Source organism: Lampris incognitus, chromosome 2 (assembly GCF_029633865.1).
Source record: "Lampris incognitus isolate fLamInc1 chromosome 2, fLamInc1.hap2, whole genome shotgun sequence".
Lineage (NCBI taxonomy): Eukaryota > Metazoa > Chordata > Actinopteri > Lampriformes > Lampridae > Lampris > Lampris incognitus.
In genome coordinates, this window is record NC_079212.1 from 140969079 (window position 1) to 140982024 (window position 12946).

At 44.6% G+C, this 12946-nt stretch overlaps 1 protein-coding gene across 2 annotated transcripts in view; it reads right to left on the reverse strand.

Moving 5' to 3' along the window:
* slc12a5a (solute carrier family 12 member 5a) overlaps positions 1-12946 on the reverse strand; it is a 310680-nt gene that overhangs the window by 49791 nt on the left and 247943 nt on the right. For both annotated transcript variants that reach the window (XM_056272751.1, XM_056272750.1), the window contains one exon: positions 3752-3898. In XM_056272751.1, coding sequence (XP_056128726.1) covers positions 3752-3898 — 147 coding nt within the window. The remainder of the gene's footprint in view (positions 1-3751; positions 3899-12946) is intronic.

Genomic DNA, 12946 nt, shown 5'->3' on the forward strand with positions numbered 1-12946 from the left:
GGACGCCTGGATGATTAATTTAACGGTGTAGGATGGTAGGTGTAGAATGCTAGGTGTAAAATGGTAAACTACAAACAAGGCTCAGCGTTTTCGGATTTTATTTTTCAAAGCCATCCAGCATGCCGAATTTCGCGACAAGAGGACACTGTTACATAACCTCACACGAACAGGAACAACTTTTGGATCCGTGGAAAAATAAATTCCGGGTGAAAATCAGTTTAAAAATCTAGGTATTTTTCGGTGAAAATCGGTAAAAACCAAAAATGCTGAGCCTTGAAATGATGGATGAGCAGCATTATAGAATCAAAGCCGTCACGTGGTAGTTTGGGAAAAATAAAAGACAAACTCCAAAGAGATGCCACAGCGTCCAAGCTTCACCTTCCCGGCTGGAGAATTCTGCTCTGGAGACTCTCTGCACCGCTTTCCGGAGAAAACCAGGATCGGGAAGTATAGTCCGTGTGTGCTTTTTGCAGCCGAGTTAGCCACGGTTTAGATTTGAGGGGGCTGTTCTATAAATACACACGGTGCTGGAGGAGAATCTAGGCTGCACAAACACATACACGTGCAAACACACTTCCCTGCACTGCCCCTCTGCATCACGCAACAGAGGAGACGTGCGGGCAAATCGCAAACGAACGAGAGAACAAAAAACACCGATCGCACACTCGAGGGGTAAAACCTGCACACAGATGATGAGTCAACCGGACGATAACCGGAGACGGAGGCCTAAATTGAATTGAAGCAGTATAACACATGACAACCTCCATCACAACATGACCCGACTTCACCGTCTCCACCGATGAGCGTTAAATTCCCATTGAAAGTGCATGTAGCGTGGATCCTGAGTGACAGGAAGCGGTGGTTATGACATACAGCATGCCGACATGTCCTCAGTATGACGGTGTCTACAGGGACCTGTAAAGTGCGCCCTGCTGTATGAGCCAACCAATAATAGATAATATGCTAGACACATGGCAGAGCGGGGCAAAAAGGAATGTTCCCTGACAATCACCCATGTCCGACAAGTCAAACACAATGTCGATGGACTAGCCTCATAGACTCCACATCGGCGCTCGAGGGGATCGGGATCGCTGTTATCTGAGAGTAGACGCCACAGCTGTGTACCCCCCCCCCACAACCTCTACATCACTGTGCCAAAGGGGGTAAAACTAACCTCATACTGGTGAAGAAAGGCTGAGAAATTATCCAGCATTGTGTCACTTAACTGCTTTTAATGGTGTTGTATTGGGATGAAATTTGGATATAATTTTGTCCTCTAAACTAATGATAACAAGAATTCCCTCCCCCTTTTCTCCCCAGTAGTACTTGGCCAATTACCCTATTTTTCCGAGCCGTCCCGGTCACTGCTCCACCCCCCCGTTGACCAAGGGAGGGCTGCAGACTACCACATGCCTCCTCCGATACATGTGGAGTCGCCAGCTGCTCCTTTTCACCTGACAGTGAGGAGTTTTGCCAGGGGGACGTAGCGCGTGGGAGGATCACGCTATTCCCCCCAGTTCTCCCTCGCCCCCTGAACAGGCGCCCCGACTAACCAGAGGAGGCGCTAGTGCAGCGACCAGGACACATGCCCACCCCGGCTTCCCACCCGCAGACACGGCCAATTGTGTCTGAAGGGATGCCCAACCAAGCTGGAGGTAATAAGGGGATTCGAACCTGCGATCCCCGTGTTAGTAGCCAACGGAATAGACCGAGACACCACCCGGACGTCCCGATAACAAGAATCTATTACCTATATTTCTGGGAGTATTACTTCAATCTAGTTTTGGTTTGATATTATACTTCACCAAACAGTTCAATGTGACGAACTTCAGTTGGAATCATAATCCATCATGTATCAGGTAGAATCCCCCATGATTACCATGATACAAATATTTCCATATCACCCAGCACTACAGTGAAATGTGGTATACTGCTGTTTGCTGTCTTCAGTTAGCTGCATTCATTTTCATGTCTACACATACTGCAATCTTTCTGCAAAGCTGAAAGAATGCAAGTGAATATTTCCAATAATACTGATTTCAAAAGCACAAAACTAAAGTCGCTAAAAGAGTTGAAAATATATGGCTGAGGCAAAAATTCAGAGAAACTCAACCACTCATAACATTGATGAGGCATTGTTTTCCAGAAGTTGTCCAAAATTGTAATTAAGGTTGATATATGCAGATGATACTGTGATTTAGACCCCGTGATGGCCTGGCGGCCTGGCCAGGGTGTCTCCCCACAAGCCGCCCAATGATTGCTGGGATAGGCTCCAGCATCCCCGTGACTCTGAGAGCAGGATAAGCGGTGTGGATAACGGATGGATGGATAGATTACAGCAGTTGGCAATCACAAAAACCACCTGAACTGTTTTGTACCTACTGAAATATTACCATCAGCAGATTTTAGCGAAGTGGTTATTGCGGGTCATATCAAATTGCCCACACCTGTTTGGTGGTGGTGCACCGCTGGTTTTATTCATTTAGGAGAAGAATTGAGCTCATAACACCACAGCATGACCGTATACCACAACAGACTCGAATCAAGATACAAAGGGCCACTTAAGATATCACTTGGCTCATTAACAATAAGAGGTTGGCCATAAAATCTTGCTAATGTAAGACATAAATAAAAGGCATTACTTCCCACGGGGAATGACTGTCCCTGCAAAGCTCCTGCTCTCCTTGCACCATTAACATACTAGAGAGAGAGAGTGGGGCTTCGCTTGCACAATTTGCATGATCCTCTTGATTTCCTCTTTGATCTCCATCTCAGTGCCCGAGCGACTCCTACGCACTTGCAAATGACGGTGCCAGGTGGAGCGCCGTGATTAAGAAAGCCTGATGTGACTCACCGATTCTGCTCCCTTTGATGTGGCAACAAGGCAGGAAGTACAACCACTGCGACTACTGCTGAGGTGTAATCCAGAATTTGCTTCTTTGCATATCTCTCTTAAGGCCCCATTTCACACTAGAGCTAACCTGCGGCGGTCGCTTAATTCAGTCAAATTCGTCCTCAGTAGGGGCATCCGGGTAGAGTGGCGGTCTATTCCATTGCCCGCCAACACGGGGGACCTCTGGTTCGAATCCCCGTGTTACCTCCGGCTTTGGTTGGCCGTCCCTACAGACACAATTGGCTGTGTCTGCGGGTGGGAAGCCGGATGTGGGTATGTGTCCTGGTCGCTGCACTAGCGCCTCCTCTCGTCACTCGGGGCGCCTGTTCAGGGGGGGGGGGGGAATTGCGTGATCCTCCCACGCGCTACGTCCCCCTGGTGAAACTCCTCACTGTCAGGTGAAAAGAAGTGGCTTGTGACTCCACATGGATGGGAGGAAGCATGTGGTAGTCTGCAGCCCCCCCCCCCCCCCGGATCGGCAGAGGCAGTGGAGCAGCGACCGGGATGGCTCGGAAGAGTGGGTTAATTGGCCGGATACAATTGAGGAGAAAAAAAGGGGGGGGTGATTCACACTCAGTCCCTTTGTAAATGGGAGTGACAACTGGTAGTAACGGGTCCTGCTGCAAACAAGCAGTGACAACCAAAGCTGAATCCATCTCCAATGTAAATGAGCTTGGCCACGTGTGTATTGACAGGAATGGGTTTTGTTGACCACTGGTAATTGACCACATGTAATTAAATGCCCAACAAAGAGACTATTTAAGCTACTGATCTTTTTTTCCCCCAGCCAACACTGATTCTGGGTACGAATCTTTAAATACAGGCTGTGGGCCGTGACAGCCGTCGGATAACACTCACCGTGGTGCAGCACATGAAGACAATGACGAAGGTCCCGACCACGCCTCCGATGCCCACCAACCAGGTCATCCTGAGGAAGAGGATCACGCCAAAGATGTTCTGGATGCACGGCAGATAGACGCCCATCAGGGTACCCAGTTGGGGCGCCTGGAGTTGAGCAAGGGGTGCGAGAGAGAGCGGGAGAGAGAGAGAGAGAGAGAGAGAGAGAGAGAGAGAGAGAGAGAGAGAGAGAGAGAGAGAGAAAGAGAAAGAGGTTAGTCATTGAAACTGTGAGGCATTTTTACTTTGATTGAGAAGATATTCTGATTCCTCTGCATAGTCAAAGGGAATGCAACACCATGAAACCGAAAAAGTGGTATTTGGGAGGAGGTCATAGTAATTCAGGTCAAAAATTCTACATCTTCATTTAACATCCTAAAGTGGTATTGTATTGAGAGGAAATACAGTTATTGTCACATCATTAATCATTAATTTAAACAACACAGTCGTTTAAATTAATGATAACCAGAATCTGTTACCTAACATTTCTCACAACATGAGGTCTGAAATATGCGTGTTGGATAGCGATATGCTGAAAGGGAGGAGAGCAAAGAGTACACCTTCACCGACCCGGGTGTAAAGAAATGAATTAGATATGATGGCAGGAGTTCTTATGTGAGAATCCTGTTCAGAGATAAACACTTTAGTTTTGTAATATTCACATATGTAAGTAGATTTCATGACTGATATCTATATCTATATATCTATCTATACCTATATCTATGTATCTATATCTATATATACCTATATCTATATCTATCTATACCTATAGCTATACACACACACAGATATATACAGTGCATCCGGAAAGTATTCACACCCCTTCACTTTCCCCACATTTTGTTATGTTACAGCCTTATTCCAAAATGGATTAAATTCCTTTTTTTTCTCATCAATCAACACACAATACCCCATAATGACAAAGTGAAAAAGGTTTTGTAGAAATTTTTGCAAATTTATTAAAAATAAAAAACAAATATTGCATGCACATAAGTATTCACACCCTTTGCTATGACACTCAAAATTGAGCTCAGGTTCATCCTGTTTCCACTGATCATCCTTGAGATGTTTCTACATCTTGATTGGAGTCCACCTGTAGTAAATTCAATTGATCGGACATGATTTGGAAAGGCACACACCTTTCTATATAAGGTCCCACTGTTGACAGTGCATGTCAGAGCAGAAACCAAGCCATGAAGTCAGAGGAATTGTCTGTGGACCTCCGAGACAGGATTGTATCGAGGCACAGATCTGGGGAAGGGTGCAAAAAAATTTCTACAGCTTTGAAGGTCCCGAAGAGCACAGTGGTCTCCATCATTCGTAAATGGAAGAAGTTTGGATCCACCAGGACTCTTCCTAGAGCTGGCCACCCAGCCAAACTGAGCAATCGGGGGAGAAGGGCCTTGGTCAGGGAGGTGACCAAGAACCCGATGGTCACTCTGACAGAGTTCCAGCGTTCCTCTGTGGAGATGGGAGAACCTTCCAGAAGGACAACCATCTCTGCAGCACTCCACCAATCAGGCCTTTATGGTAGAATGGCCAGACGGAAGCCTCTGCTCAGTAAAAGGCACATGACAGCCTGCTTGGAGTTTGCCAGAAAGCACCTAAAGGACTCTCAGACCATGAGAAACAAGATTCTCTGGTCTGATGAAACCAAGATTGAACTCTTTGGCCTGAATGCCAAACGTCACGCCTGGAGGAAACCAGGCACCTCTCATCACCTTGCTAATACCATCCCTACAGTGAAGCATGGTGGTGGCAGCATCATGCTGTGGGGATGTTCTTCAGCGGCAGGAACTGGGAGACTAGTCAGGATCGAGGGAAAGATGAATGGAGCAAAGTACAGAGAGATCCTTGATGAAAACCTGCTTCAGAGCGCTCAGGACCTCAGACTGGGGCGAAGGTTTACCTTTCAACACGACAACGACCCAAGCACACAGCCAAGACAACGAAGGAGTGGCTTCGGGACAAGTATGTGAATGTCCTTGAGTGGCCCAGCCAGAGCCCAGACTTGAACCCCATTGAACATCTCTGGAAAGACCTGAAAATAGCTGTGCAGCGACACTCCCCATCTAACCTTAACAGAGCTCGAGAGGATCTGCAGAGAAGAATGGGAGAAATACCCCAAATATAGGTGTGCCAAGCTTGTAGCTTCATACCCAAGAAGACTTGAGGCTGTAATCGCTGCCAAGGGTGCCTCAACCAAGTACTGAGTAAACGGTGTGAATACTTATGTACATGCAATATTTCAGTTTTTTATTTTTAATAAATTTGCAAATATTTCTACAAAACCTTTTTTGCTTTGTCATTATGGGGTATTGTGTGTAGATTGATGAGAAAAAAAAAGAGTTTAATCCATTTTGGAATAAGGCTGTAACATAACAAAATGAAGTAAAGGGGTGTGAATACTTTCGGGATGCACAGTATATAGGTGTATATATGTGTATATATAGGTGTTTATATATATATAGGTATATGTGTGTGTATGTATGTATGTATGTATGCGTGTGTGTGTATATATATATATATGTATATATATACCTACACACACACAAACACAAACATACACACACACACACACACACACACACACATATATATATATATATATATATATATATATATATATATATATATATAGAGAGAGAGAGAGAGAGAGAGAGAGAGAGAGAGAGACTGTAAAATTCCGTGATTGCGTTTTCTATACAAGGACAGGATTAGGAACGAGTATATCAGAGGGACCGCTCAGGTTGGACGGTTTGGCGACAAAGCAAGAGAGGCAAGATTGAGATGGCTTGGACATGTGTGGAGGAGAGATGCTGGGTATATTGGGAGAAGGATTCTGAATATGGAGCTGCCAGGGAAGAGGAGAAGAGGAAGGCCAAAGAGGTGGTGTATGGATGTGGTGAGGGAGGACATGCAGGTGGCTGGTGTGACAAGAGGAAGATGCAGAGGACAGGAAGAGATGGAGATGGATGATCTGCTGTGGTGACCCCTAACGGGAGCCTCCAAAAGTAATAGTAGTAGTAGTAGTAGTAGTAATAGATGTTTTCTATATCATCCAGCAGTAGTAGGCAGAAGTTCTTTCATACCCCCTCACACACTTGTGAACTCATTATTTTAACTACTGGCAAATTAGAGACATCAATCTGGCCACACAATTGTGCTCACACTGCAATTACAATCCGGGGACTCCTTACGACGCTGACGCTCCTCCACCACCACAGACTGTATTTTACTGACTGGTTTACTCAACACCTCTGTTCCCCATTTGAAAATGGACTGCATTTAATTTCTTAACGGCATATAAAGAATACACTGACTTGTAGGGATCTAATGTAAAAGGTAGGAGACATTTGAGGAGACTGTCCTCCACCAAAACACAACCCCGTAGGTTGTTTGTACAAGCAGCTTACTGCCACCTATAGTTACGTTTCAAGCTACTTCCTCGCGGTTCTCCCTAACGATAATACGTTACTTCCCCTGTAACAATAAGCATATCCTTCCATGAGCTATCATGAGAACAAATATTAATAAAAGCAAAGTTTAATGTCACATAGCGGTTATAATGTTCACGCTAGCTGACTTGCTAACTTTTAGCAAACGTTAAGTTAGCTCTTATAACGTTATTCATAGGTAAACATGCTGCCAATAGCAATCTTACTCACTATACTAGACGGAGAAACAACACAAAAACGCACCGACTACATATTCTGTTGGTCTCCAATTGTTTTAAAAACGCACAATGCACAGTGGCGGAAAGTATCTGTGGCATATCTCCTGCCGCCGGCAGGGGGTGCTAATTTAGGAACCCCTCCTGTGAGTCGTATTAGAGGACAAATGACCTATGTGGACGTATGGGTCGGAGGACTTGTTGCATTTGAGATACCGAGGGTTAATACAGTTCAATAACCCCCCCCCCCCCCGTCCTCTCAGTCTTTTATCCATTTTATGAAAAAAAAAAAACCCTACAAATTTCAGATGTCTGTAATGACTTTACTATTGAGCTCAGGAGTGTCCCACATCACTCTCAAGACCTTTGCTGATGGTCAGAACACGGAGTGTGACGTGCCTGCCCTGGACACGTGACAGGGCTCAGAATCAGGTGGTCACCGAGGGACTAAAGCTCTCCGATTCGGCGTCTTTAATTTGTATTCTTTTCAAACTGCTTTCCTCGGCAGCGTATTTGTTGTGCGGGGCCATCCGTGGCGTAGCTAAGCAGGAGGGGAGGTGTTTTGTGTGCCCTTGTAGAAGAACGCCTTTCAAGGCCGTTCGTTCCACGAGTCGCAATTACCGAAACTTGGAGAGGGACGGTGTCGCTTGTTGCACTTCAAATTGATTAATAGCAGGTTTCTCCTGCTGAAGGTTGGACCACACTTTTGTGTGTGTGTGTGTGTGTGTGTGTGTGTGCATGTGCCTGTCTGTTTATGCGTGCATGTGGGCTTGTATATGTGTGCGTGCAAGTCTGTCCACACCTATTTGCACATCTGTGTGTGTGTGCGTTAGTGTTTGTGTGCTTGTGTGTATGTGTCTGTCTGTCCATGAGTGCATATGGGCTTGTGTGTGTGTGTGTGTGTGTGTGTGTGTGTGAGAGAGAGTCTGGCCACATCTATGAGTAGTACATTTGCATGTGTGTGTGTGTGTGTACCAGTCTGGCCACACCTATGTGTACACTTGTGTGTGCGTGTGTTTGTGTATATGGACATGATAGTGTGTTTAAGTGGAAGGACACATCAGAACCCCAGGCACAACAGAGACTTATTCATTTCCCGGCCAAGGACAGCTTGGCCAATAAAACCTAACTGTGCCGACATGGAGCAGCCGTGGTCCACTTTACGGAGCGGGACAGCAGAACTTAGCCGTCACATCATCACCTCACAGACCACGGCGTCCCGAGGCCAAACTTCACCGCCCCCGTTTCCCTTCCGACACAGGAAACAAGGTGGACGAAAGCATGGAAAACTGGCTCAACACGGCGTAACTTGCCGACGAAGGAGGAGGTATTATCACGAATGAGGAGGAGTATGGAAGTTTCCTTTTCCGTGGTGAAAGGTGAAATTGAAACTACCTTGACGATTAATGATTCACCCATCAATCAATGAGCGATTCTGAGTTCTAATAGGCAAGACGAGTCATACCACCAAAATTAGCATATAGAAGCGGGTTTTTAAACGCGGGTAAACCTGCTAAAAATAGGCAACTGACTCCTTTCACAGTGCCAGCAGACCCGGGTCGGGTCTGACTGCCAGATGAGTTTGCCTTTCTTTCTTTTCTTTTGTAGTGTCATCTTTGACGTCATGATGTTCGTGATGTCACAGACGCGCCGGAAAACAGGGAAGTAAACAGTAGAAAGCAGCATGGAAGCCAGAGAGACGGTGGTTAACGTTACTTTTTTATATCTTGTGCATCAGTCTCTCTGTCAAACCACACAAAGTCGAGGCAGACTGAACGATGTTCGAGCGCTGCTTGACGAAGACGGAATATTGAATGGAAAATGGATGGAATTTGGGGCCGATATGGTTAAGAGTCGCAGAAGTTACCGACGGAAGAGACAAGCCTTCATTGCCTCCATGATATGATGCCTTCACTGCCCCCAGTGTTGCATCTTGTTTAATGTGAAGATCGAAATTATTGTTGCACGCTGTACCCACAAACAATTAATGTTTTTCCTCAGTTGCTGGCGCGATTTTATTACGCGTGGACAATGGCACTACGTCATCGCATAAATTAGCGTGTTCGAGGTCAGGGTAGGAGAGGATCTGCAAAGGGTTCATCGAGAAGAAGAAAGCCATTTCATTTTTGTCACTGTACAGTTGTTTGGTTACAGTGAATTAGTTCTTTGCATGTAACCCATCCTATTGTGTAGGAGCAGTGGGCAGCTGCAGCACCCGGGGGGCATCTGCAGCACCCAGGGGGCAGCTGCAGCACCCGGGGACCAACTCTAGTCCTTCTTTACATTGCCTTGCTCAGGGGCACAGACAAAGTGTTAACCCTAATATGCATGACTTTTTGATGGTGGGATATATGTGTTCTTGTAGTTTGGATAGATGTGTTCTTGTAGTTTGGTTGTACTGTATGTATTCTTGTAGTTTGGAAAAATTTGTTCTTGTAGTTTGGGGATATATGTGTACTTGTAGTTTGGTAGATGTGTTCTTGTAGTTTGGATAGATGTGTTCTTGTAGTTTGGATAGATGTGTTCTTGTAGTTTGGGTAGATGTGTTCTTGTAGTTTGGGTAGATGTGTTCTTGTAGTTTGGGGATATATGTGTACTTGTAGTTTGGATAGATGTGTTCTTGTAGTTTGGATAGATGTGTTCTTGTAGTTTGGATAGATGTGTTCTTGTAGTTTGGGGATATATGTGTTCTTGTAATTTGGATAGATGTGTTCTTGTAGTTTGGATAGATGTGTTCTTGTAGTTTGGACAGATGTGTTCTTGTAGTTTGGATGTATGTGTTCCTGTAGTTTGGATAGATGTGTTCTTGTAGTTTGGATAGATGTGTTCTTGTAGTTTGGGTATATATGTGTTCTTGTAATTTGGATAGATGTGTTCTTGTAGTTTGGATAGATGTGTTCTTGTAGTTTGGATAGATGTGTTCTTGTAATTTGGATGTATGTGTTCTTGTAGTTTGGGGATATATGTGTTCTTGTAGTTTGGATAGATGTGTTCTCATAGTTTAGATAGATGTGTTCTTGTAGTTTGGATAGATGTGTTCTTGTAGTTTGGATAGATGTGTTCTTGTAGTTTGGATGTATGTGTTCTTGTAGTTTGGATAGATGTGTTCTTGTAGTTTGGATAGATGTGTTCTTGTAGTTTGGGGATATGTGTTCTTGTAATTTGGATAGATGTGTTCTTGTAGTTTGGATAGATGTGTTCTTGTAGTTTGGATAGATGTGTTCTTGTAATTTGGATGTATGTGTTCTTGTAGTTTGGGGATATATGTGTTCTTGTAGTTTGGATAGATGTGTTCTCATAGTTTAGATAGATGTGTTCTTGTAGTTTGGATAGATGTGTTCTTGTAGCTTGGATAGATGTGTTCTTGTAGTTTGGATGTATGTGTTCTTGTAGTTTGGATAGATGTGTTCTTGTAGTTTGGATAGATGTGTTCTTGTAGTTTGGGGATATATGTTCTTGTAATTTGGATAGAGGTGTTCTTGTAGTTTGGATAGATGTGTTCTCATAGTTTAGATAGATGTGTTCTTGTAGTTTGGATAGATGTGTTCTTGTAGTTTGGATGTATGTGTTCTCGTAGTTTGGATATGTGTTTTTGTCTCCGTGTTGCGGTGCTGTGGGCTGGGGGAAAAGATATTTCATTTTATTGTGTTTGTGTTAGCTGAATCATGGTCCATCCTATAACAGACCGAATGGCAAAAAGAACAGTCCTGTGTTGTGAACTGAGAGCAGATGCTGCTTTCATAAACCTGCCTTTCAATCAGATGGTCCTGACAAGTGGATGACACCGAATGAGTGTTATTGTGTCTGAGAAACGCAAGAGTCTGATGCAATATGATTTAGATAGGGCGAGATGCCTTCCAATATTAATATCATGAAGGGAGAGAGAGAGAGAGAGAGAGAGAGAGAGAGAGAGAGAGAGAGAGAGAGAGAGAGAGAGAGAGAGAGAGAGAGCATCAAGTCTTCAAATATGTTTCTCTCTCCAATATCATCTGGATAAACAATGTGCCAAGAGCTCACACACACAGCTTTAATTTTAAAGCTTATCATACTGAAAAACCCAAGGACAACACCATAGAACAGCTTCTTATCATATCATATCATATCATGTCATATCATTTATATCATATCATACATAATATCATATGCCATCATATCATATAACATGTCACATCATATCATTTATGATATATCATATATCATTTATATCATATCATATATCATAACATGTCATGTCATATCATTTTTGATATATCATATATAATATCATATATCTTAATATCAAGAGAAGTGTATCAGGATACTAGTCAGCTTGTTTCAATATGTAATGGACAATACTGATACTTACAAAATTGCTTTATTGGTGTCCATCAATGCGGCAATTATTTTGTTGCTGTAATTTTTGGTATTTTATGTTGTTCCTACTATTGAATGCCAGCTGTACAGCGTGTGTCTCGAGACAGTCCTGTCTTACACACAACATCAGTCACTCCTCATGCATTCTTATCCTTCATGCAATCTTGTTCGTACGTGTGTCTGTGTATCAGAAGCAGCGTAAGTTGCCAAGTCTTCACATAGTAGAAATTTGTCACCAACACGGAGATCGCTGGTTTGAATCCCCGCGTTAACTCCGGCCTGGTCGGGCGTCCCCTACAGACGCAATTGGCTGTGTCTGCGGGTGGGAAGCCAGACGTGGGTATGTGTCCTGGTCACTGCACTAGCACCTCCTCTGGTCGGTTGGGGCGCCTGCTCGGGGAGGAGGGGGAACTGGGGGGAATAGCGTGATCCTCCCACGCGCTACGTCCCCCTGGTGAAACTCCTCACTGTCAGGTGAAAAGAAGCGGGTGGTGACTCCACATGTATGGGAGGAGGCATGTGGTAGTCTGTAGCCCTCCCCGGATTGGCAGAGGGGGTGCAGCAGTGACCGGGATGGCTCAGAAGAGTGGAGTAATTGGCCGGATACAATTAGGGTGAAAAAGGGCTAAAAAAGGGAAAAAATTGTCTTGATGCGTTACCGATTGTGACATTTACATATGGCACAAACAAGTTTTAATAAGTCATGTAAATATGTGTATGCAAGTTTGGTGCATGCTGGGTAGTATGAGTGTGTGTGTGTATGTGTCTGCGTGCATTTGCCCCATCCCCTACAGCTGAAGTATAAAGGCTTCCTCCACAATTTAATGAAATCTCGGCAGCAGCGAAATCTGCAACCCACGTGCATGTGTGCACTTGAATCAAGAGTCAACAGAAAGTGGCGGTGGCCTGGGGGGACGGAGCAGAGAACCCCTCGTCCATCTCCGTCACCTCCCTGGCTGTACGCTGAGCTGGGCCCTGCGGTCTACAGACAGGATTGTCTTCATCTCTTCTATCTTGGTGGAGACCTCATAAAAAGTTTACCCAGAACAATCACCCCCCCCCCCCCAGTTCTTATACGACACGTGTCAGAACGGAATCACAGTTTGGTGGTCATTTGACTTTCTTGAGTG